This window comes from Lepisma saccharinum, chromosome 19 (genome assembly GCF_977018435.1).
Source record: "Lepisma saccharinum chromosome 19, izLepSacc3.1, whole genome shotgun sequence".
In the NCBI taxonomy this organism is placed as follows: domain Eukaryota; kingdom Metazoa; phylum Arthropoda; class Insecta; order Zygentoma; family Lepismatidae; genus Lepisma; species Lepisma saccharinum.
In genome coordinates, this window is record NC_139247.1 from 17167582 (window position 1) to 17193791 (window position 26210).

The 26210-nt window shown below is 38.8% G+C and overlaps 1 protein-coding gene across 2 annotated transcripts in view; it reads right to left on the minus strand.

Annotated features, from left to right (window-relative positions):
• LOC146003084 (uncharacterized) overlaps positions 1-26210 on the minus strand; it is a 59538-nt gene that overhangs the window by 13725 nt on the left and 19603 nt on the right. Inside the window, exons 1-2 of one of the 2 annotated variants that reach the window (XM_083141253.1) lie at positions 9349-9500; positions 4073-4200 (exon numbers count right to left, since the gene is read on the minus strand). In XM_083141253.1, coding sequence (XP_082997379.1) covers positions 4073-4200; positions 9349-9477 — 257 coding nt within the window. In that variant the 5' untranslated portion in view covers positions 9478-9500. Of the gene's footprint in view, positions 1-4072; positions 4201-9348; positions 9501-26210 lie in introns of those variants that run through there. The other variant, XM_083141252.1, reaches the window with a different exon arrangement.

Below are 26210 nucleotides of genomic sequence, written 5' to 3' on the forward strand. Positions count from 1 at the left end.
TCAGTAGCATAACCTGGGGATGGAAACCTGCAACTGGGGATTCATCATGCTGACCATACTTCACTCCATAACTGGTTAGATTGTTTTCCACCTCGGCTGAGGCATGTGGGAGTGAGGCTGCCATTCGGTAGGTAGGGCATGACCCTCAAGCGCTATTGCACCATGGACAATTATATTTACAGAATATACTGTAGACCTGTTCCAATTCATTATAGACTGATTGATTTATTTGTGTTATTGTACTTCGCTTTCTGCCACTTTTGGCAAATCACAATGAGGTTTGAAACAAGAGGATGAGTGATGATATAATGAAATGGATGAAGGGATACACACAACATCCGTGCCTCCCCAATGTCATAGTGATAGTATCGTTGCCATGTCATCAAGGGTTCAATACCTGGTGCAAGCACATAGTGGTTCAGATCCCACTTTAAACTGAAGGTCCAGTCCTGACTATGCATAAAGTGAACTTGAAAAACACCAAAACATTGATTGATTGATTTCGTGTTTTAAATCCACTTTATGCACAGTAAGGCTAATTAGGACTGGACCTACATTTTAAAGTGGGATCCGAAATTACAATGATCACATCTCTAGTAACACAATCTTGTGCATCTTCTACCAGGTGTGCCGGTTAATAATTCTTAATTGATCCGAAAGAAAACAAGTGTATCTGGGGAGAAAGGTAACAAATGCTTTATTCAAAGTATGCGCCATTGCTTGCTATACATTGTGCCCATCTGTCTGTCAAATTGTGGATGCCTTTCCAGAAAAATCGTTCACGGCAGGTGGGGCAAGAATTCCCAGCCAAGAGCAGAAATGGTGTCTCTGATGCCTTTCCCTGTGTGTGATGATGCGTTGTCGTGCTGCAAAATCACTTTTCCATGTCTTGTCGCCCAATCTGGGCGCTTTTCGATCAATGCATGGTTCAAATTGATGAGTTGTTGACGGTAGCGAACGGCATTCACTGTTTCACCTGGTTTCAGAAGCTCATGGTACAACACACCCTTCTGATCCCACCAAATGCACAGCATTGTCTTCCTTCCGAAGCGATTCGGTTTTGCGGTCAATGTTGAAGGTTGTCCTGTGTCAACCCATGACACAAAGTGTTTTGGGTTCTCGAAGTAGATCCATTTTTTGTCCCCAATCATTATCTGATGCAAGAAAGACTTTCTTTCATGCCGAGAAAACAACACTTCACACACCATTTTTTGCTTTTCCATTTGTCTGTCGTTCAGATGATGTGGGACCAATTTTCCTGCCTTCTGGATCTTTCCCATGGCATGAAGATGATCAGATATGGTTTGGCGACCAACATTTAACTTCTCTGCCAGTTGTTGTTGCGTTTGCGTATTGTCTTCATCCAACAGTGCTTGCAATTCGGAGTCTTGGAATTTTTTGGCTGGCCCAGGCGATGATTGTTTTTCAAGTCAAAATCACCACTTCTGAATCGTCGAAACCAACACACACACGTGTCTTGTGTTAGGACATTGTCACCGTACGTTTCCACAAGGTTACGATGGGTTTCACTCGCGTTTTTCTTTTGATTGAACAAGAAAAGCAGGACGTGCCGCACATGTTCCTTATTTGGTTTCAAGGTCAAGATGTTTCCCACACAAATCCAATATAACAATCACTCGCACTCAGTTGCACATCCACAGCATTTTAACAGGTACTGTCCTGGTAACACACTGACGTAACAGTTGAGAATGTGCACCAACCCTTGCGTCCAGCTCCATCCAGCGATAAAATTAAGAATTATTAACCGGCACACCTGGTATATGTTAATCAGGGCTTTTTCTGGGAAAAGAGGTTCCAGTAAGTTGGTTTATTGTTGTTATTGTGTTCATAAAAGGTACTAAGAATACTGTGGTATCAAAAGAAATGATTGTGCATATATGTAGTTAAATACACATACGATTAAATACAATATAATCGTAATCAATATTGTTACCACTGCTGACAATAGAAGATGACATTAGCAGCTAGGATAATTGGTGTAAAGAATCTCCCACATCTACCAAGGCTCAAGCAAGCATTCCCTCTCCCAAGAATGTCCCACACAAAGCACTGGTTGTAAACATGTATGAGAAAGGTTACAGTAGAGAAATACTAAGGCATTCAAACACACAGTTAGTGCATCGAGTCTGATTGCTGCTGTTATCAAGTAGGGAGGGATTTCAAACACTTGTTTCAAAGCTTATCGTGTGTACACACAAATACTCACATCATCCTCCCCAAGAGCTGAAAAGTTTGCAGCCTCAGAGGAAGATGAAATATCCAAAAGGATTATCCTCTCTGATCTCCCTTGCTAATTATTTTGCTACAAATCAGACCCATTTAACTGATCCAACCTACTCTAATTTATTATGTAACACATGACAATTCAGTCATTTCTAATGTATTGTAAGGCAATAATAATAATAATTTGTGGAACATAAGTTGCAACAAGAAATTTATCAAGTGGTGTGGAAATCATATCAGTTTCTATTTGCCAAGTGTTTTACACTTTGTAGTTTAACAATCAATAAACAAAGAAGATCCATGCTTGGACTAGTATTCAAACCGGGGACCCCTGCATCATATTGCACTGGGGTAATCATTCCGCCATAGAGGTTTGCTCCAATTAATTATAAGATTCATCATACTATCACCATTTTTATCTTCTGTTTGGGCATGAGTAAGTATCAAAATAATTTTACACCATCTTTCCTCAAAATCTGCATGTGGTATACTATCATCAACAAATTCTACTGTTTTAAGAGTCCAGATAAGTTTATTTCTTATGAAGAAGCTTGTTCCTAAGTTGCAATTTTCTGTAACACCATAAATGTATATGTTTTTATTTTTATGATAACCTTCCGAATGCCACATTTCTGAACAGTTACTATATGAAATTGTGGTGTAGTAATGAGCTGTAGTGGTATAGTCGGTAGGGCATCTGACTGCTATGTGGGATCTATTCCTGGGATGGGCAATCTAAGGTCGGAATTTTTCCGGCCTTGTCCCCACATAAAGCGACTTTGGGGCTCACCTAGCTTCAAATCAATGGTTACCTGTAGGCAACCATATTGGGTAAAGGTGGCTGGAGTGTGGTGCTCATCACATGACCTACAATATGACTGAGATTAAGAATGTGTGGGGACATACCTCCACATTCCCTATATGTGCCTTCATGGCATTGTGCAATGTGCATGGGGAACTTCACCTTACTACATCAAATTAAGATTTACCTATCCCGTAGTTTTAGAATTGAAATGCCCAAGGTTTAACATCTATCACACAATGTCCGTTTAGCTCAAGGACTTCCCAAAGCTATCCCCTCTTGGAAATATAATGGAGGGCTATTTCACTGTTCCTTGATAATTAATTTTACAGGCCACTGATGTTAACTCTCCTTCTAACCCCAATACCAATGGAAGAAAAATCCTGCCATTATTCAAGAGATTCCTTGGATCTAGCTGGGAGGAGCACATGGTAGTCCAGCAGCCACACCCCACCTATACCAATGTGGGGTGCTCATAGAGCCATATCAATACACACGCTAGCATACCAGTTGATCATAATTAAAACTCTCCTACTCAGAGCCTTCCGGAGCCCCTTTTGAAGAATTGGTTTGTGGTGCAACTTGCTACGAAGACCACCACCCAGAAGAGAATGCTGTTGAAAAAATGTTACTTGAAATTTTCACTAAGGTGGAAATGTGGTACTGATATTTGGGGCACAGTGAGCTACATTCTGGAAATGCATTGTGTGATCATTAATCACACTGTATTATACTTTCAAAGAGTGATACGTACACATTAATATTGAATCCTGCTGTACAGTAGTTTAACTAATACACTCTCCCCCCCCCCCTTCCCCTGTAACTTCCAGTTGTGCGCCACCACTAATTTTTTGAAAAATCTTTTGTTTCTAAAATATTAATTCATGGCTATACTTATAATAGGTACATACAAATATGAAAATACATATATCATTTGAATCAAAGCATAAACTGTACAATAGGTTAAGACAACAGAAGAACATCTATTCGCTACTCATAGCATGAGAACTGAAATCCATTACATACCTTGGTGTTTCTTTAAGGGTTTTGGATTTGTTTTTTAACCTTCGGCTGGAACGAACAAGTGCAGAGCCATTTTCTTCAGACTGGTCAAATTCACTGTCATTATTTGAATTTTCACTCACCACACCAACCTGGGGGGAAAAAACATTAAGCATAAAATTTACACATTAATATATTATATTATATACGTATTAAAACTAACATTTGAAGTGAGCTTCTACATATGAATTATATAGGTTAAATCAGTACTGGTTTCCATTTACATCAATACTGATTCCTAAGCATAGTGATAGTAGAAAGTTTACGACAATACTGTATGTACATGATAACGATGTACTCAATTATGTAGACACACTTGTGTGCCATGAGCCATGCATGCTTGTATTAAGCTCATGTAAAAAGTTTTAAAAAAGTAAAGTGCTGCCCTGTGCTTTTGCACCATGCCCTGAAGGCATAAAGGGGGTGAGGAGTTAGGGCCAAATGTGAGGGTGATGTCAGCACCATGCCATTGGCTGCCTTCACCCTCCCCCTTATATTCCTCCAGGTATCTACTTTATACAACATTTGGTGGGCAACGGAGCCACCTGAACAGGTGGGAAAAATTCCAGGTTATATCCTGCTGGGGATCGAACCTGGGCCTCTTGCATGGTAGTCAGATGCCCTAATGACTGAGCTACTGCGGCTCACTAGTTCATGTGGTACAATTTGATGCAGCACATGTTAAGATCTGAATGCAATAAAGTGGATGTTCCCAGCTGACATCCAATCCAAGAATTGCAGCCAATTGGCAGAGTCACTGCTGTCACATGAGTTTCCTGGGGTCCCAGCAGCTATCACAGTAATGGAATGTCGGTTGGATTAAAGACAATGGATTGGGTGGATGGCAGGTGAGTCAATATTAGTAGGATTGTGTTTGTATGCATTACAGCCAATATCAATAATATTACTAAAAAACAGTATTCTGTTGCAACTTATTAAATTGCATAATGGTGGTGTGGTGTGATGTTCTCGAAACTGTAAGCATTGCTAGTAATAACTCCATCACTGAACAGTGATGAATTTTTTACACAAGAAGTACAATAGTGTAGATCATTATCGATATTAATCTGAAAAATAAGGAACTGGGATGCAAAACTGTAGGATATATTCCTTTGAAAATCAGTTAACCTTTGGTCCCATAATGAAAAATGACAAGTGTTACACTACATGCACAATTTCTTTGTTTGCTGATTCACCAGGACTTTCACTATAGTCAGTTTCATATAAATAATTTCACACACACAAAAACTAAACAGGAAAACACAATAAATGTACTTAAACAACTCAATATTTTTTTGCACTAAATGATTTTACTATCAAAGCTATCATCACAAATTGCAGTAATTTTCAGTTGTTAATGTCATTCCCACAGATGAAGGCATTGGTAAAGTACTGAACTCAGCATTGGGTGTAAAAGCTCAGTGTAATTATTCTTCCAGTTGCTTACACAGCAGGTTACAATCAAATGTTGTAGCATGGCACTGGCTAGCAGAAAGCAATAATGAGTATTGCATCTGGCTGGAGCAGCAAGTGTCTTGCTTACATGTGTCTTACCATGGCATCTGTTGGTATTAGTGACTGCAAGGGTAGCAACAAGTGGTTAACATTTGAATACACCTAATTTCAATCTGTGCAGAGCATATAACATTATTATTTTTTTTTAAATGTAAGCATTGATGGCACTGCTTAAATGCACACTATGACCCAGTAATGTTATAAATCTCTATTTCACTTTACAGAGGTTGATGAGCTGCAATCTAAACATGCTACAGAAGTTATACAATGGCAGCACCACATCAGAGAACTAAAGGTGTTGCTCACATAGTGTGTGGTGGGAAAAAGCAAAGGGTGTGGAAATGAACTTGAAAATAAATTATGTTTGGAAAGGGTACATTGTTCCTCTTTCCCAAGCCATGCAAGCATAGTGAAACAGTGTGAGAACAAGTGCTATGATGTACGAAGCATAGTTGGACCTCCCCGATGGCACAGTGGTAGTGTCCTAGCCTTGTTATCAAGGCTTTGATACCCATTTGAGGTACATAGTGGTTTGGATCTCACTTTAAACTGTAGGCCCAGTTCCAATTAGCCTATATGTCCATAAAGTGTACTTAGTATGACGTAAAAAATTTTCATACTGTCTTGATCACTCCTCATATTAGCTAGTATTTGTTTTCTTTATTGACATTTTTCCTTCTTAATCAATGCAGTTTCTTCCATTGGGCTCAAGAGAATGCACAGCAAGTTGAAATTTCCAATTTCCTTTCTTTCCAACAATGATTGAATTATTGATATGGTTTATTTTAATTCAATTTTCTGCCACTTTTAACTAATTGCAAAGATGAGGATGAGTAATATGATGAAATTAAGGAGGAGACACTCACAAAGAATATTCATCCCAGGCCAGGATTCCAATCTTGGACCTCTAGCATCACAGCTCACTGTGCTAACCACTCGGCCAGTCTTCAACGATGATGCTGCACTGGGAGCTCAATTGTTTCCCAAGATTTGTTTTGGGGAAGACGATAAACATAGCTTTCTGTGATTCATAATATTTTGTCTGGTACTTATAATTAGACAAGTATACATACTGAGCAATTCAGCAAAGATAAATATTACTGAGTTAGTACATTTCATACTAGGCACATCACGCATTGTTGTCCACAGTTTTGAAATACTATGACCAGTGTTTCAAAAAATGGCCAACCCTGAGGGCTAGAGCTGGTTATTGTAGGCTAATTAGGATTTAATTTAAATGGAATTTGAAATCCTTAAAATTAATTCATCTAAATGTTAGTTTGATTTATAGCTAGTTAGTGCAAGTTTGAGTTTGTGTTTTTAAAGTTCACTTTATGCACAGAGAGGCTAATCGGGACTGGACCTACAGTTTAAAGTGGAATCTGAACCACTATGTAACTCCACCAGGTATCGAACCCAGGACCTCTTGATTACAAGGTGATGACATTACCACTATGCCATCGGGGAGGCATGCTAGTTAATTCAAGTCTGTAACATGATATAAATCATAAAAGTCAGTTGTTTCTATATGCAAATTATTGTCATTTCTGGAAATCTATATTTATCTAATTAACTTTGAATTACAATCTGGACTTTATTCTCTTTAAAGGATTACTTTGTTATTAAATAAGGTTAAACTTCCATATAATTAGAACTTGAATCATACCAACTAATTATCCAGAACATTTCTGGTAAGGGTTTCTGTAAATAAGATGTGTTTTGCCAGCTTTAAAAACTTATGCAAGCTTCTGGTTAGGACAGAAAAAATCTTTCAATACATAAATTAGTTTTTCAATTTTTGGTTGTATAAAATGAGAACAGAATAGCCACATTGCATATGTGACTGTTAAAATACAGGGTTTCCCGAAAGTCCTTCCCACACTTAAATTCACTACAACTTTGTAATGAACAGATATATTTCAGGTCATCCAGATCTATTGGCTTTTCTGGGTACACTTTCGTTTTTACATATTACCACAGCCAAAAGTCACATGGAGGCAGGTCTAGCAACCTTGCGGGCCATGACATGCATTCCCTGTGGCTTGCCTCCAAATTCCTGATTCAGAAAGTTTCTGACTGCAAGAGTGACATGGGAAGTGCACATCATCCTTGATACCAAGTTTAACCAACTGGGGAAGGAGGAACATCTGCAGCACGTTGAGTAGGTAGCGTCATGCTACCTTCCTCAAAGAAGAAGGCTTGATTGGGCGTTCCATCGACACAGCATACCACACAGTCACATTTGGGTTATCCCTGTTGGGGATTTGGAATTTGCGGGGTGTCCGTTCATCTTCCCGGACATGTGGAAGGTATATGCATATATGCTCCAATAGCCCAATATACTCAGGAGTGGGCATAAAATTATCAAGAGGGGGATATCAGAAAAGAAAGGAATAAATTGAATAGAAATGTTTGCATGGGGAGAAATATAAAACTTAATCAGGATGATGGCAATTTGGAAGAGGGATGGGTGAGGCTTTTTTTTAAAAAAACAAAAAAAAAACTTGTTACTCCGGAAGTCGTCAGAGATGCCGGTGTAGAACGTGAGTTTGTGCTGGAATGGTGATGTAGATGGAGAGGAGAGTAGGAAAGGGATAGAGGGAAAATAGCATTCACCTGTTCTCCGATGGAAGTTGTTTCACCAGTGCCAGCTGTGCAATCGTGTGTGTTTTTATTATTTTTTACGAGTTCCCATTTTTAAGGGATCTTAATGGATACAGGTGTTTTTGGATTTAATGGTTCTTTTAAATAGTGAGTTTTTTTTTTAAATTGGAATATGTCAGGGACAGTTTTTAAGTGTTTTTAACCCAAGCCTCTAGCTAATCCTCATATTACACTTTACAACGCAGCATTATGTTTTATTGCTTAGAAAGAATTGTTAACCTGATGAAGGGGCAGTTGTACCCTGAAACGTCATTCTTCAACAATTGCATACTCACATAAGTAGTTTTTAAACTAATTTCATACTATTTTTAGTATTGTTTATATATTATATAGTGAGTAATATGCACCCAGCCACAATATATTTCCTTAGAGATGTTTGAGTTAATAATTTGTTCTCCAACTGATGAAAAGGAACAAGCACAATAATTCAGAAGAAAATATTTCTTTCACAGATGGATTGTCTAAACTTTCAATTACAATATAATGAAGTTTTGTGTGTGTATTTATAATGGTTACCCCAAGATATCAAAGAAAATATTACAATATATCATTTTTTATGTTTATCCCAGCAAGAAGAAAAGTCATAAACATCCCTTACAAAAACATCCAGCTTTATGAAAGTCATTACAAAGTCACTGCACTCTGCAAGTTCTTGTTCTACATTCATTAGAATAAGAAAGGGTTAATGCGATTTTATATAAATCTAGCTCTTGCTTTGGTACAGAGTATTCAGTCTAAACTGTTCAATGTACAAATGAAGGGTCTGGGGGGGAAAACAGGTAAGTCAATTTTCTGTTGTAAGTGAGGTAGCAGTGTCATTTCCTGCCATGCAGATGCTAAGCTGGACTTTACAACATGCATTCTTTTGTTTCATGCATTTGATAATTCCATTGATCAAAGCATATGTTCTTTGTACCTTTTCATTTACATGTCCCATAATGTTATGCAATTAAATTTTTACTTTTATGGAGTTTGACGAGCACTGGCTTGCTTATTTCTTCCTTTGACCCTTCAAATAAATTGTCACAAATAAAATAAACGTAACAATTACCATTACTTACACGTTTCCTATCACTTTGATTGATTCTCTTCTGTTTGTAGATATTGTCTTTTACAACCACTTCAGAATTTACACATACTTTGAGGAAATCATGAAATATATTGATCTGTCCCATGCACTGGATGCACATAATATCTGATGAACTTAGGGCAGCTGTTGCCTGAAGGAAAAAAAAAGGGGGTATGTCAGGATAACTTTTTAAAATAATGACAAATACATCAAATATGTAAAATTCTTGTCAATTACAAATTCATTTTTATTTTTATATGTACTGCTATAGTGTGATTCACAGAAAAGTAGCCCATGTCTGTAGCACGATTAGTGAAAAACACAGAATATTACAGTATGACCGACTTGCAATTACGGTCTTGCCTAGAAACTACCAAAGACTTTTTTGCTCTCTAAAAAATGACACAGTTGTCTCTGTCAGCAAACATTATCTACCACGGAGCCAACCAGCAAGTTAACGAGCCTGCAACATGAGATGGAAACCAGGGTGGTCTCACTCAAAAATTCAATCTTCCTCCAGATTCCATTTGCGCTCCTGTTAACATAAACTCATACACTGTGGATAGTCGAAATTTGAAGATGCAGGTGGCCAACAGAAGTGTATCATAAATCACAGCATTCCAGATATTAGAAATTTAAAGACGTGACAGCCCCTGTTGGAACACGTCTTTTGCTTTCTGCGTGGACTCCAAAAACTGTAAATCCTCTGTTCCCATGAAGTAAGCCACCTGCTCGGTCGTAAACAGACCAGCATCTAGGCACGTAGAAGGACATGAGCTGACGACGTAACTTCCAAAGTCGAGCCAACCAATCTACACTTCAGACAGTATGAAAAATAAGGGATTTTGAACTCTTGACTTCACTCCAAGGTCCTCGCAAAATATGTCATCGCGTTCAGAACATTAAGTCTCCCTGGAAAGTGATAAACTAAACAAAATTGTCAGAAGTGATATGTTCGAAGTGAGTCTAGAAGTAAATTAATTTGAACCAAATAGATTTAACTCCCTAAATCACTTCCCACAGCCGAGGGGTTGTTGTGTTTTGGACACTTCCACTACAGCACTCTGAGTAACTACAGAGGAAAAGTTTTTCTCCTAGCTTGACCAATTTTTAATACAGTGCTACAGAGTTAGTTTGTATACTGTGCAACGAAAACAGTTTATATCCAACACTTTAACGGATTTGAGGAAAAAGTGCATTGATAGAGAAAAGACCGGAATACAGTATGAACTAGTGTTCTTTTGTGTACGATGCTGGACATGTGTTGCCCACGACCGTCAAATGTTTTTAACCAGTGTCAATTGGCTAAGCATCACTTGTTGAGAAAGCGAGTGAGTAATAGACGGTGAACGTTGTAAATATGTCATAGTTCATTAAATGTTTTCTCCTACCAATTCAAAGTGTCCTGATGACTTTCATTTGCAGAGATTAATTACAGCTGGCTTGAGTCTATAGACCGATAATTGTGGGATGTAATCACCCTTAGTTGTAGGCCGATCACTAGACTGTTGACAGCTCAACATTGCACCCACAGGTATGTGTCTTTTCTTGGTACATTTATTTCACATTTTCTTTTGTGGTAAAGAACATCCATGTCCGATAAACAGATTTGAACCCCATTTACTGCTATAACAGGAAGAAATACACGATGGCAGGGAAAAGAGAAAAGGAGAGAGATTGATGACAGACAATAACATGTGAATCCTCTTGGAATAAAGACAAAAGCTACTTTTACCTTGGCCATGACAATCTTTTAATCCAAAAACCTTCATTGAATCCAACAAACTGCATATGAGCATTAAGACTGCTGTCGCCTACTATAAGGAACAATGAAAATTTCCTTTAAATCGCACTCAGCTTGCTCTAATGAAAAAGTAGATAAAATATTGTTCTGGCCTCCTTTCCATTCTTGTTACTTCCTTTTACCTTTAATATCTCTCTCCTTCCACCAGCAGATTAAAAACGTCAGAATTTCCAAGAGGGGGATCAACATACAATATTTCTACCTGTCCTGAGGTTCACCTAACAACATACAAATACAGAAAGTGGATGGATTACTCATAATTGGCAGTACTTTGCTTAAGGAGTTTATCTATACTTTAAAACATTATCTCTGGAGGTGATTAATATGTGGTTTATTGTATACTGTTTCTATTTACATTGATCAACAGGTGCATTACTCACAATCAATCAAATCCCTAAATCAACAAATGTGCACCTGTGGCTTGTACAATTGGCATTTCCATTAACACAGAATTAGTATAACTCTCTCTGCCGTCCTACCCTCAACTTTAGCATAATTCAAGTAACAATGCAAGCCCTGTAATCAACCTAGTACAAGGAGTGTTCTAGTGTGTTTCCCTATGCTGCAACATCTTCCACTTTAGCCTGATAGGCATTATGATACATTCTCGGTATATCTCACATGTGCAAATCTGTTCTAATGGCAAACAGAGGTTGGCTTACACAAAATGCTACTTTTATTCCCCAAATCAACTAGGGCTACCCAATGGGCCGTGGTTGCTCTCAGCAAGAAACATTCCTCCTCATTGCCATATAAGCTAATCAAATCTGATCTGTCATTTACGCAAAGCTTATGTTTATATAGGACCCGGCTGGCAGTGGAGTGCCAACACAACTGCAACAGCTTTATTTTTAAAACTACAGCTCCCTCAACTGGGTAGCTTAGCCTAGAGGAATCTAATATTCAGCAAAACATAATAAAATAACACATACAAACATAAAACATATTAATTAACCCTTATACTTAATTGCTGGCCAGTTATTAATTGATACAATAGAAAGCAGTAAAGAAAAATCCCAATTTCACTAATAATGAACAATGATACACTGCCACTGGAATTCAAAGGTTATGGTGATTTCACACCGTGCAAGAAAATTGAGAATGTTACTCAACTTTACCCAAACATCATCAATGACATATATATTACTTTACTTGCATACCCTCTTTTAGTATAAATGTAAACAACACGTCGTTTTGAGTTATTTCACTGATATCAACCAATATTGGTGGTCTGCTAACTCTAAACTGCAAATGGTTAGCAGGAAACATTAATGATGTCCTACTTATCAGATGAGTAGATGAGTGCTTTCCGTTGTGGTAGTGATGAGTTCTTGTACGTTTTATCATGAAATCTCTAGGATTAATTGAAGTGCTTATTGACATATTCTTTATTTATTTCATCTTCTGTCACTATAGCAAAAATCCATACATGTCCTTTGGTGTGAAAATATGAACGTCAGAGATTGGCCTTTCCCACCAATTTCATAACAGGGGCTTTTGCCCCTGACTTGTGTCAAGAAAATGCACTGATCTAAAATCCTTACCCGAGAGTTGAAAAAGGGGTGTAAAAAACCCCTTGAGAAAGGATAACCCTGCATTTGTTGCACCTGGAAAAGTAACACGATCGATTCTCTGTGAGATACAAGTACAGTTTTACTAGAATGCTCATGATTACTTTTTAATTTTCACCTTACTTTATTTTAGTCCTGCATATGTATAATGATCTTAAGCAGATCAAAAACATTTCCTTAATAGAAATTGTAGCTTTCCTGGCGACGTGATTTGAACAAATGTTCTCGGGTTACTAGCCAGGTTAAGTCTATGTTGGTTTTCAACATTTTGAGCGCATACATTGCTCTCATCATCAGGGAATATAGAAACGGAAACCAGTGTGGGGATAAATATATGACAATTAAGGTGCGGAATTAAGTAGAATTCTCGCAAGACATGGAGTAAAGACCATCCATAGACCACCACTCAAGACCAAGGCTCTTCTCTGCTCAGGCAAGGATAACCTGGAGCTACAGATTCCAGGAGTATACCGTATTCCTTGCAAGTGTGGGACACCATACATAGGCCAAACAGGATGCACATCAGATTATTCCAACCTGAAAAGTCAGGACTTGCATAACACAGTATCACAGAGGGACACAGGGTTTTATTTTCTGACATCAAAATAATAGCCAAATGTGCTGGTTACTGGGACCGACGAGTAAAAGAAGCCATAGCCATATCACGGGAAAGCACCAATCTCAACAGGGACGTGGGACTCCAGCTCAGTCAAGCCTGAAACCAAATCCTCCGTAAATCACGACACCAGCCATGATAACACCAGAAACCAGAGAGAGCCAATAAGAAGACAGAATCCAAATTCCGCATCATAATTGTCATATATTTAACCCCACACTGGTCTCCATTTCTATATTCCCTGATGATGAGAGCAATGTATGCACTTGAAACATTGGAAGCCAACATAGACAACCTGGCTGGTAACCCGAGAACATTTGTTTCAAATATTTCTTTAACACTACATGTGATATTGCCACCTTACAAGCAGTGACGTGACGTGTTGATCGAGTGCAGCAGGTGTAATTTTCTAAACCCTTCTTTAGGGTAGAAAGAATGTGATTTAGTGGTTTAGATCTCATTTTAACCTCTAGGTTCAGTCCCAATTAGCCTATCTGCGCTAAAAAGCAGACTTAAAAATTAAATGCTGTTGTGTGATACAGTTGCGTCCAATTCGAAGGCAAGTAAAAAAGACTTTATCTCAATGGAGAGACGGAACGACATACACCATGTACCAATGGTGAAACTGATAGCACAAAACTTGTTCCCAGCTACTTCATCCCACTCTTCCTGCCATGCATCAAGAAGAAGGCATAAACAGAAGTTGCATTGTGTTCCATATAATCATAACATAAAAGCTTTGGCTCCACAGATCTTGGCCTTAAAACTAGATAGAGAAGAACTGTGTAGTAGTTTGGGCATTTATTCAATAGAAAGAATGGATTTCATAATGGATAATGAATGTGTAAATTTCATAGAAATCTGTCATCACTACACACTCATCCTGAAAGAGATTTCCATTTATTATTGTGATTGGTTCGTCTATTTTCTGATGTTGTAATTATCACTTTCATTACAGCTAGATAGTCTTTTGTGGCATGAGAGCTGAAAAAAATATATACAGCTCCCAGACATAAGTTTTAACATGGACCACTTTCATGCGTATCATCAGATTTTTTAAATGACTTTTTTTATGAAATGTAAATGGGTCACAAAAAGGGTTTTCACACAGGTGTTGGTATTTGTCCACATTATTTTCTTCAAATACAAGTCTTTTTTTAAAATAAAAAGTTCTGAACTATTTGTATCCAATGTTAACTTGATAACTGACTGTATGATTTTGACAGCTTTCACCTACTGAGTGCAGTTAACTTTCTCATACCCACAAACTCTCCCCACATATGCATGCTTGCATGTGTGTGTAGAGATAATTAAGTGACTTCATCAAATCTTCCTCACTGTTGTACCCAATTTGGGTGTTTAACTGCATGAAATAATATAATACTGAGGATGTAACATTCACATAAAGAGTGGATAAAAGCTAGAAAATGATGCAAAAACAAGATTACAGAAGAAAAAGGGCTTTCAAATATAACATGACAATATTTTATACATTAGGTTACACTGCAATAATGCTTTGGATCGGACCAACAGAATGCATTTCAAAGATTCCCACAATAAGTAGTGAAGCAGCAACACTGTGGAAGTCACCTGCAGAGTTTACGTTGGCTACATCTCACTATATGTCATGCACCCATTCAGCATATTACAGAAGGTCGTACGCTTTATATCCGACCATGTTTGATGGGTACCCACCCTAAGAGATACCATGCTGCCACCACCGATCATGTTCTATTGGACCCCCAGCATTGTGGACTATCGCCCGGCATCGCAGTTTCCATTGCAGCAAGCTCCAGCGCAGGACAGGCATGGGAATTCTGTCCCACTCCTCCCTGCAAGCTTTCCATAGACCATCCAGGGTGCGTGGGTGGCGATGTTGAAGATGTCGTTTCAACAGTCCAAATGCTCAAAAATCCATTGGACTGGAATCAGGGCTTTTCACAGGAATGTCTTCAAACGGAATGACGTGAATTCCTAATTCCTCTGCCATTTCCTGATAAAAACGTAGTGATGTTCTGGCGGTATGACTCGAAGCCTTGTCCATATGGATCATCACTTGGTTCGCGTTCATTCCATACAATTTTGGGATGTCTCTCCGATAGATAGGTGTCGGAATGGAGTCTTGGAAGTATCTAGCATTCACCTTCACGTTTTTGTCCACCTTGCGTATCATCAACTTACCCTCATATCCGAATCCCGTCACAACCATAAAGCCATGAGGGAAACTTACCCTGCACTGACGAACAAAGTTGCTGCGTCCCTTGCTGTCAATGTCACAGTATGTGATTGCCCGAATGTGACCACCAGCAGTGAGATGGACATATGATTCATCTATTGTGACAACTTTCTTCCATTTGGAACCCGCCAGGTACTTTCATACAGGTTTACAATGCGTACGTATGAAAACTTAGCATGGGAAAGGGCCATTACGTAATCCTCCCAATACCAGTTGATTTTTGGTGCCATTTGATAACATTCACTACCAACACTCACGCACCTACAAGGTCAGACACAACACTGCTCCCGCCAGCAGACCCATAGTTCCAGCATGATATGCCAGGTGGCAGCACCAAATCAACAATGGTCGGATATAAAGTGAACAACCTCTGTAGAAATGTAAAATGATGGGCCCCTCCAGGATTGCTCAACATGCTAGCAAATGTTGACCTGCAATGTCACACTGTGTTATGGATTTTCAAGGATGCAGAGTTCAGTAGCAGGGAACAACAGCTGGTAAGAATTGACATCATCTCATGATGTATGCATTTCACACTGCACGTCTACTTTACTGAAGGGCCAGAAAAGTTAATAAAGATATCTATTTACATTCATTTATGTCAACAACTACGAACAATGTTACATAGTGCATTTATAATTATGTAAACGTTGATGACTTTAGTTACAAGCCATCTCTTTGTGCATTATACCCTTGAAGATATTCTGCTCATAGTCCCTGTCAGCATCTTGCAACTAGCAGATAACTATGTTGACCAAAGGTAGTGCGTGAAATACTTGTGGCCTGAAGTAGCAATTGCTACATTGCAACACCCAGGTAGCAAGTGCCTCCAGGGACCTTGCTACATCAGTTTGCTCCAACGTTGAGCATTCCTGGAAGTGCCCAATATCTCTGGTCACATTTGAAAAACACACCTCGAACTTTTAGATTTGGATCAAATGTGTTACATCAAAAGTTTCTGCAAGTTCATTAAACTGGAATTATGAATTAAAACTTTGCACAATTTCCTAAAATTTCAATCTTTTTAAGTACCTAGTGAATATCTGTATTTTATTTCCTCCACAGAGGGACAAAAATAATTAAACTTCAAGTGCACAAAGTCTCAATATTACAGACACAGGTGGGCGGCACTTTAATGAAAGCTTTCTAAAGCTCCATTCAACTAACTTGAGTATATCATCAAATTCTTGATTACGAACTGAATGGTCTTGAGTTACTCTTCCTTGCAAAATTAAATACTACACTTTATCGAGAAGTTCTCATTACAATAAGAAAATACAATTAAGAATAATTCTTTTAATTCTTACCAAAAAGTAAGATCCCTGTAGCTGTCCAATGAGGTATATTTGACTTTCTTCATCCCCTGGAACACAATTTTACAAGCACGTACACTGAGGGTTCAACATATTTGATGCAGATAGTAGATACTTATAATATATAATTATGAAATAATTGTGAATATTTAGACCACAGGTAGGCAAATAAATGGTGCCCAGTAGAGTACTGCACCAGACCACTTTTGCTCGATCATAGTCTCCCACAGTCGAATGTCTAGAATCAAAAATCATTTTATTCCACAGTGATTCAGAAAGCCAAAAAAGTGACAAAAATAGAAATTTTCACTTTTTGGTATGGGCTAAAACATGAACATGAAACTGCCAAAGGAATTTCTCTCTAAATCAATTATTTGTTCTTGTTTTCGGGACTCAAAATGGTGGTTCATGAGAATGAAATTTTCGAACTATATTTGTAATTATTTTTAGGACTTCTTGTAGTAATACTTCTTTTGACGGACAATAATATTACACTAGGTAGAATCGCAACTTCCCAGTAACGCACAGAAAAAGAACACAGATTTGAATTATATTAAAATATAACGTTTTCATTTTTGACTAGAAAATACAAAAGTTATCTTGAGTTAACATAGCTTTTGCTGCTATTTCTCGCAACAATTTCTAAAGCAAAGGAAATTTAAAGTTTTGTGAAAAGGGTGTGGGAGAAAAGTTTTTCTACTTCGACAAATTTAGCATATTTGTGAACGTGTCCTCCAATGTTATTGGGTAAGAAACCCTGAATGAAACGTGAACATGTGTGTGCGCACTGTGGAATCGGATGGCTCTGATTTCACTATCAGCTTCTACTCAATACATATAGTAGTAGTGCAGTGTAACAGCGATTTATCCGAACACCCCAAATTTGCATCAACACACCCCCTAAATTATTCCCAAAGACTAGCGCTGTGTAAATATTACCCAGAAGCAAAATTACTTCATAAGTCCGAATCATAATTAGGTCATTCCATTCCAAATGAACCAATTTTAGAAAAAAATCATTTTTAGTGCTGTGACGTTTTTCTGCGCGGATCGTAATAAACGGTATTACGTTAAAGTACCGCGTAGAAAAGCCTCACATTTCCTCCTCAAATCGTCCGTACACCTTGCGTCTGTGTTGTTGCATGTTGGTTGAGCGAGTGACCGCTAGAGGTCTCCACTGGCCTTTTTTTAGTGCTGTGATTATGAGCGAGGAAGCTCAGCAGTCTTGATTCAGCTGGCAGTCCCGAACTAGCGACCGCGCCTTGAAGTAGATGGGAGAGACGACGTGTGTTTAGACAGGAACAGTGGCTCGCCGGACGAGACTTATCTATCTACCGTCAGTTACACGTTGTAGTATTGGACTCTCCTTTTCTACTCGGACTACTATGAAAACTGGATCATTTTATTGTACCGCTTGGCAGTAAAGAGGTAGAAGAACTGCGTTTTTTTTTGGGAAGGAGTGAATGTGGTGAGCAGACTTCACTTTGACCTTTGGACAGCTTAGTCGACGTATTCTTCAGTGCACGATTCGTTGCCAGGACCATGGAGTTACAAATGGGACTTGACGATGAAGCAAGATTGAGTGGCAGCACACGGGATTGTGTACGAGTATGAAGACTACCAAGGGAAGGCACCATATTGATGAAGGAATTGGGAGCATAAAAGTCGAAACATTAATTTGCCTCAAACATCGCTCAGAAGCTCGCAAGTTGAACGCTCATTCACCCCACATTCCACCAGATGCAGAGCCGAGCAACAAGAATTTTACACTTGGCTCTGCACAGTCAGCAAGGCAACGGCCCTCGCCAGCGGTGAGTGCACCTCCACTGTAAATTTCCATCTGCATCCAGGGATACCCCAGGTGCACAGTGGAGGTGCAAAGTCCACTAAAGTATGACTCAAATCCAATGTATAAAACCGCTGGAGACGGTAAATCGATCTCTCACTTCGCTCCAATATCACCACCAAACTGATCGACGAGAAGAGGACGACGGCCTGCTGAGAGATCGCGACACTACGAGGCGGCAACAAGCGAGAAGTCCATAAGCAGTCCAGATTAAGCCAACTGAAGAATCTGCAAGAATAAAACAAGTCGCCGAATTGCCTGCCGTCTCTTATCTTCATCTTCGATCTCTCCAGCGGACACCTGTCACCGTCGCCGACGCCAGAAGCCGAGGGCCAGACCAACAGCAAGGGGTGAGTAGCGTTCAACAACACAGGCTCCCAACAATCCTTCATCAGCCTTCTTAAGTTTGACTTGGCTAGCCACCTCTACCCTTAAGGAGGCTGATGAAGGATTGTTGGGAGCCTGTGTTGTTGAACGCTACTCACCCCTTGCTGTAGGTCTGGCCCTCGGCTTCTGGCGTCGGCGACAGGTGTCCGCTGGAGAGATCGAAGATGACGATAAGAGACGGCAGGCAATTCGGCGACTTGTTTTATTCTTGCAGATTCTTCGGTTGGCTTAATCCGGACTGCTTATGGACTTCTCGCTTGTTGCCGCCTCGTAGTGTCGCGATCTCTCAGCAGGCCGTCGTCCTCTTCTCGTAGATCAGTTTGGTGGTGATATTGGAGCGAAGTGAGAGATCGATTTACCGTCTCCAGCGGTTTTATACATTGGATTTGAGTCATACTTTAGTGGACTTTGCACCTCCACTGTGCACCTGGGGTATCCCTGGATGCAGATGGAAATTTACAGTGGAGGTGCACTCACCGCTGGCGAGGGCCGTTGCCTTGCTGACTGTGCAGAGCCAAGTGTAAAATTCTTGTTGCTCGGCTCTGCATCCGGTGGAATGTGGGGTGAATGAGCGTTCAACTTGCGAGCTTCTGAGCGAATTTGAGGCAAATTAATGTTTCGACTTTTATGCTCCCAATTCCTTCATCAATATATATCCTCAAGAAAAGACATTCGTTGAAGTAGACGCGAGTGAAGCCTGAAATTGATCTGTGCATGGACAATCTCTGCTGTCATTCTTCCTTTGCCTAATGTGCCGAGAGTAGTGACTTGTGAATAATCGTTATCAGTGACTGGAAATGGAGTGTTCTGTAGAATTTTTAACTGGAGAGGACTGTCACAAATACACTTTTGGTAAGGTTCCCAAAGACCTAATTATTGTTAACGAACTCAGTGAAAATGATAAAATACTTCTTAGGTCAAGACAATTAGAGACAATTTGCAAATACCATCGAAAATAGATTTTTATATGGTAAAGTATGTTGTGCCTACCACTTAAAGAAAAAGTTAAGTAAGGGAATTTTTAAAATCAATTTGCATCATATGGTAAGGCAAAAAAGTGTCAGGCAAGCCTTATACCAGTTAAATCAATATGCCTGACATGTTGGAGTAAAATTTTCATATCTGGAGAAAGTGACTCACTTAAATGCCAGAATGGAAAGTTATTGTGCCAACACAAGAAAAACTAAAGGAAATAGATGAAGTCTGTTCTGTTTTTGATGTGTCTCCAGTTTCAAAACTAAAGAGCAACAATAAAGTGATCTTGCTCGAAAAACTATTCACATCATACAAGGAGTGCAAAGGAAACTGGAACGTTGCTTTTCACAAAGCATTAGAACTGAAGAAAAGGAACGGCCAGTACAATCATATAATTGAAATTATAAGAAGAAAAATGTAAATTAGGAAAAACTAATGTTGAAAAGGTCAGAATCATCAGTTTGATTGCTACAACTTGGTCAAGAAAAAATATATGTGATGAATTGAAAATTTCTGATAATTTACTTAGGAACTTAGTGAAAGAACAAAGAATTCTGCCTGATTTAATAAAGAGAATGAATATGAAACTGGAGCTGACAACACCAACTGGCCATTGATACCTAATAAATCAAACCTTTCGCAATGAGATTTTGCAGATTATCAATTGCCATACCTTGTAATTTCAATTTCTGGTAAGTCAAGTATTAAGACAAGATGTTACTATATTTTCTGAGACTTTATTTAACCCAAATTTAAAGAAGAGAAAGAAAATACTTCATTATTGTAAGTATGGAATGTAGTTTAGCCTTACTTTGCAATGTCAGAAATTAGGTGACATACATTACCTTATATTGACCAACACGAGTTGAATCTAAAAGTTGAGATTTTTACTGTGAGTTAGGTTCATGCAGGGCTTCCTTTATGCCAAATTTCAGAATTTTTCAAGAGGACCCATCTGAGATATTTAACCCAGAAAACAGAATGCATTTCCAAGATTCCCACAATAAGTAGTGAAGCAGCAACACTGTGGAAGTCACCTGCAGAGTTTACGTTGGCTACATCTCACTATATGTCATGCACCCATTCAGCATATTACAGAAGGTCGTACGCTTTATATCCGACCATGTTTGATGGGTACCCACCCTAAGAGATACCATGCTGCCACCACCGATCATGTTCTATTGGACCCACAGCATTGTGGACTATCGCCCGGCATCGCAGTTTCCATTGCAGCAAGCTCCGGCGCAGGACAGGCATGAGAATTCTGTCCCACTCCTCCCTGCAAGCTTTCCATAGACCATCCAGGGTGCATGGGTGGTGATGTTGAAGATGTCGTTTCAACAGTCCAAATGCTCAAAAATCCATTGGACTGGAATCAGGGCTTTTCACAGGAATGTCTTCAAATGGAATGACGTGAATTCCTAATTCCTCTGCCATTTCCTGATAAAAACGTAGTGATGTTCTGGCGGTATGACTCGAAGCCTTGTCCATATGGATCATCACTTGGTTCGCATTCATTCCATACAATTTTGGGATGTCTCTCCGATAGATAGGTGTCGGAATGGAGTCTTGGAAGTATCTAGCATTCACCTTCACGTTTTTGTCCACCTTGCGTATCATCAACTTACCATCATATCCGAATCCCGTCACAACCATAAAGCCATGAGGGAAACTTACCCTGCACTGACGAACAAAGTTGCTGCGTCCCTTGCTGTCAATGTCACAGTATGTGATTGCCCGAATGTGACCACCAGCAGTGAGATGGACATATGATTCATCTATTGTGACAACTTTCTTCCAATTGGAACCCGCCAGGTACTTTTCATACAGGTTCACAATGTGTACGTATGAAAACTTAGCATGGGAAAGGGCCATTACGTAATCCTCCCAATACCAGTTGATTTTTGGTGCCATTTGATAACATTCACTACCAACACTCACGCACCTACAAGGTCAGACACAACACTGCTCCCGCCAGCAGACCCATAGTTCCAGCATGATATGCCAGGTGGCAGCACCAAATCAACAATGGTCGGATATAAAGTGAACAACCTCTGTAGAAATGTAAAATGATGGGCCCCTCCAGGATTGCTCAACATGCTAGCAAATGTTGACCTGCAATGTCACACTGTGTTATGGATTTTCAAGGATGCAGAGTTCAGTAGCAGGGAACAACAGCTGGTAAGAATTGACATCATCTCATGATGTATGCATTTCACACTGCACGTCTACTTTACTGAAGGGCCAGAAAAGTTAATAAAGATATCTATTTACATTCATTTATGTCAACAACTACGAACAATGTTACATAGTGCATTTATAATTATGTAAACGTTGATGACTTTAGTTACAAGCCATCTCTTTGTGCATTATACCCTTGAAGATATTCTGCTCATAGTCCCTGTCAGCATCTTGCAACTAGCAGATAACTATGTTGACCAAAGGTAGTGCGTGAAATACTTGTGGCCTGAAGTAGCAATTGCTACATTGCAACACCCAGGTAGCAAGTGCCTCCAGGGACCTTGCTACATCAGTTTGCTCCAACGTTGAGCATTCCTGGAAGTGCCCAATATCTCTGGTCACATTTGAAAAACACACCTCGAACTTTTAGATTTGGATCAAATGTGTTACATCAAAAGTTTCTGCAAGTTCATTAAACTGGAATTATGAATTAAAACTTTGCACAATTTCCTAAAATTTCAATCTTTTTAAGTACCTAGTGAAAATCTGTATTTTATTTCCTCCACAGAGGGACAAAAATAATTAAACTTCAAGTGCACAAAGTCTCAATATTACAGACACAGGTGGGCGGCACTTTAATGAAAGCTTTCTAAAGCTCCATTCAACTAACTTGAGTATATCATCAAATTCTTGATTACGAACTGGATGGTCTTGAGTTACTCTTCCTTGCAAAATTAAATACTACACTTTATCGAGAAGTTCTCATTACAATAAGAAAATACAATTAAGAATAATTCTTTTAATTCTTACCAAAAAGTAAGATCCCTGTAGCTGTCCAATGAGGTATATTTGACTTTCTTCATCCCCTGGAACACAATTTTACAAGCACGTACACTGAGGGTTCAACATATTTGATGCAGATAGTAGATACTTATAATATATAATTATGAAATAATTGTGAATATTTAGACCACAGGTAGGCAAATAAATGGTGCCCAGTAGAGTACTGCACCAGACCACTTTTGCTCGATCATAGTCTCCCACAGTCGAATGTCTAGAATCAAAAATCATTTTATTCCACAGTGATTCAGAAAGCCAAAAAAGTGACAAAAATAGAAATTTTCACTTTTTGGTATGGGCTAAAACATGAACATGAAACTGCCAAAGGAATTTCTCTCTAAATCAATTATTTGTTCTTGTTTTCGGGACTCAAAATGGTGGTTCATGAGAATGAAATTTTCGAACTATATTTGTAATTATTTTTAGGACTTCTTGTAGTAATACTTCTTTTGACGGACAATAATATTACACTAGGTAGAATCGCAACTTCCCAGTAACGCACAGAAAAAGAACACAGATTTGAATTATATTAAAATATAACGTTTTCATTTTTGACTAGAAAATACAAAAGTTATCTTGAGTTAACATAGCTTTTGCTGCTATTTCTCGCAACAATTTCTAAAGCAAAGGAAATTTAAAGTTTTGTGAAAAGGGTGTGGGAGAAAAGTTTTTCTACTTCGACAAATTTAGCATATTTGTGAACGTGTCCTCCAATGTTATTGGGTAAGAAACCCTGAATGAAACGTGAACATGTGTGTGCGCACTGTGGAATCGGATGGCTCTGATTTCACTATCAGCTTCTACTCAATACATATAGTAGTAGTGCAGTGTAACAGCGATTTATCCGAACACCCCAAATTTGCATCAACACACCCCCTAAATTATTCCCAAAGACTAGCGCTGTGTAAATATTACCCAGAAGCAAAATTACTTCATAAGTCCGAATCATAATTAGGTCATTCCATTCCAAATGAACCAATTTTAGAAAAAAATCATTTTTAGTGCTGTGACGTTTTTCTGCGCGGATCGTAATAAACGGTATTACGTTAAAGTACCGCGTAGAAAAGCCTCACATTTCCTCCTCAAATCGTCCGTACACCTTGCGTCTGTGTTGTTGCATGTTGGTTGAGCGAGTGACCGCTAGAGGTCTCCACTGGCCTTTTTTTAGTGCTGCGATTACGAGCGAGGAAGCTCAGCAGTCTTGATTCAGCTGGCAGTCCCGAACCAGCGACCGTGCCTTGAAGTAGATGGGAGAGACGACGTGTGTTTAGAGAGGAACAGTGGCTCGTCGGACGAGACTTATCTATCTACCGTCAGTTACACATTGTAGTATTGGACTCTCCTTTTCTACTCGGACTACTATGAAAACTGGATCATTTTATTGTACCGCTTGGCAGTAAAGAGGTAGAAGAACTGCGGTTTTTTGGGAAGGAGTGAATGTGGTGAGCGGACTTCACTTTGACCTTTGGACAGCTTAGTCGACGTTTTCTTCAGTGCACGATTCGTTGCCAGGACCATGGAGTTACAAATGGGACTTGACGATGAAGCAAGATTGAGTGGCAGCACACGGGATTGTGTACGAGTATGAAGACTACCAAGGGAAGGCACCATATACATATTTGACTCCATACTGGTGAAGTTTCAATGGGTCAGCGAGGACGAGTTTTCCCTGACTGTTGAGGTATTTACTTTTCAACCCACCTTTTTGCATAAGTGACAGTGAAGTGTGCGAGATAGATGTACGTCTTTCTGAACCGAGTTATGAGTTTAAATATTGGAAAAGAAGGATTTACAAATGTCATACAATTCAAATGGTAGACAAAAATAACGATGCATTACTGGTCAAATGAGTCTTCGTCGCGATTGATTTTGTGGAAAGTAAAAGCGGCGTTCAATCTTTAATTTTTTGTAAGCAAGGCAGGTCCTAGCAGAATTTAATAAAGTACCACAGGGAATGGGGAAATACAATTAAAATAATTGTTGTTTGGCACAAGGACGGATAAAAATATTCTCTCATATATGTTGATAAAGAAAAAAAAAGAGAGAAGGAATGCAAGCACCAAAGTAAAAAGGGGGGAAATTTGTCACAAGGGAAATGTGTAGGATTCACATGCTGCTAAAGATTGACCTTGCAAATTTAAATGTTACGAATGCATGCGTGTTCTGATGATTGTCTTTCTTTTTTTTTTGGTCCCTTGCTGTTTAATGTATAGACCTTCATAGTAAAAATAATTGTTGAATCTTTTGAAACATTATTGTGAGAATTAAATGGGAGAAATTGTTAATATTGTTCAATGTACATATTTGTTGATGGAAATGCTAATCGATCTACGTTGCGGGGTTAGCATAATAAATTTTGACTAAGTGTCTCAAACTAAATATTGCAGTATATGTTGACCTTTTTTCCAAAGAAAGTAAAATTGCATTTTGTATTACAAGCTGGTCGAACTGTATTGTAACAAATTGTTCGGAGACGGAGTCGTGGTTATATTCACTCGTTGATTTAGAGTTAACTTTCCCAGCAATTCTTGAATGTATTTTTTGCAGTGAATGTATGTTTCAATCTATCCCGTTTATCCGGATTGCATACCACGTTAAATTTAGGTTCTCATTAGAGACTGAGGTGACAGTGCTAAACACTTGTCATTAACCTCATAAAACCGTGACTTTTGTCACTGATTGGTTTTCCTTTTTTTTAGCGTACATATAATAAATTGGTCCACGGACTATTCCCGCGTCTTCCTAAATTTTGATTGTTGTTCTTACGTACACAACCAACACGTTACAAAGTTCCTGGTAGCAGAGCATGGTTATATTAATATTTATAGTAGAAATATAAAGAAAAAATTTCCCCTTATATTACAATTGTTGGTAGTATTAGCATTACAACAACCCCCTTGATAATTTTTTTTCTTTCCTAAAAATTTTTTTTTGATTTCACCTTTACCCCTTTTTGGAATACAGGATTACAAAATTTTTTTGGGGGATAGATTTTCTAATATATATATCTGTTATTATGCCTCCACCGGAGTTGAGCGATGTTGGTGAACTGGTACCGATACAGCAGGAACCTTCCCCATTTGTT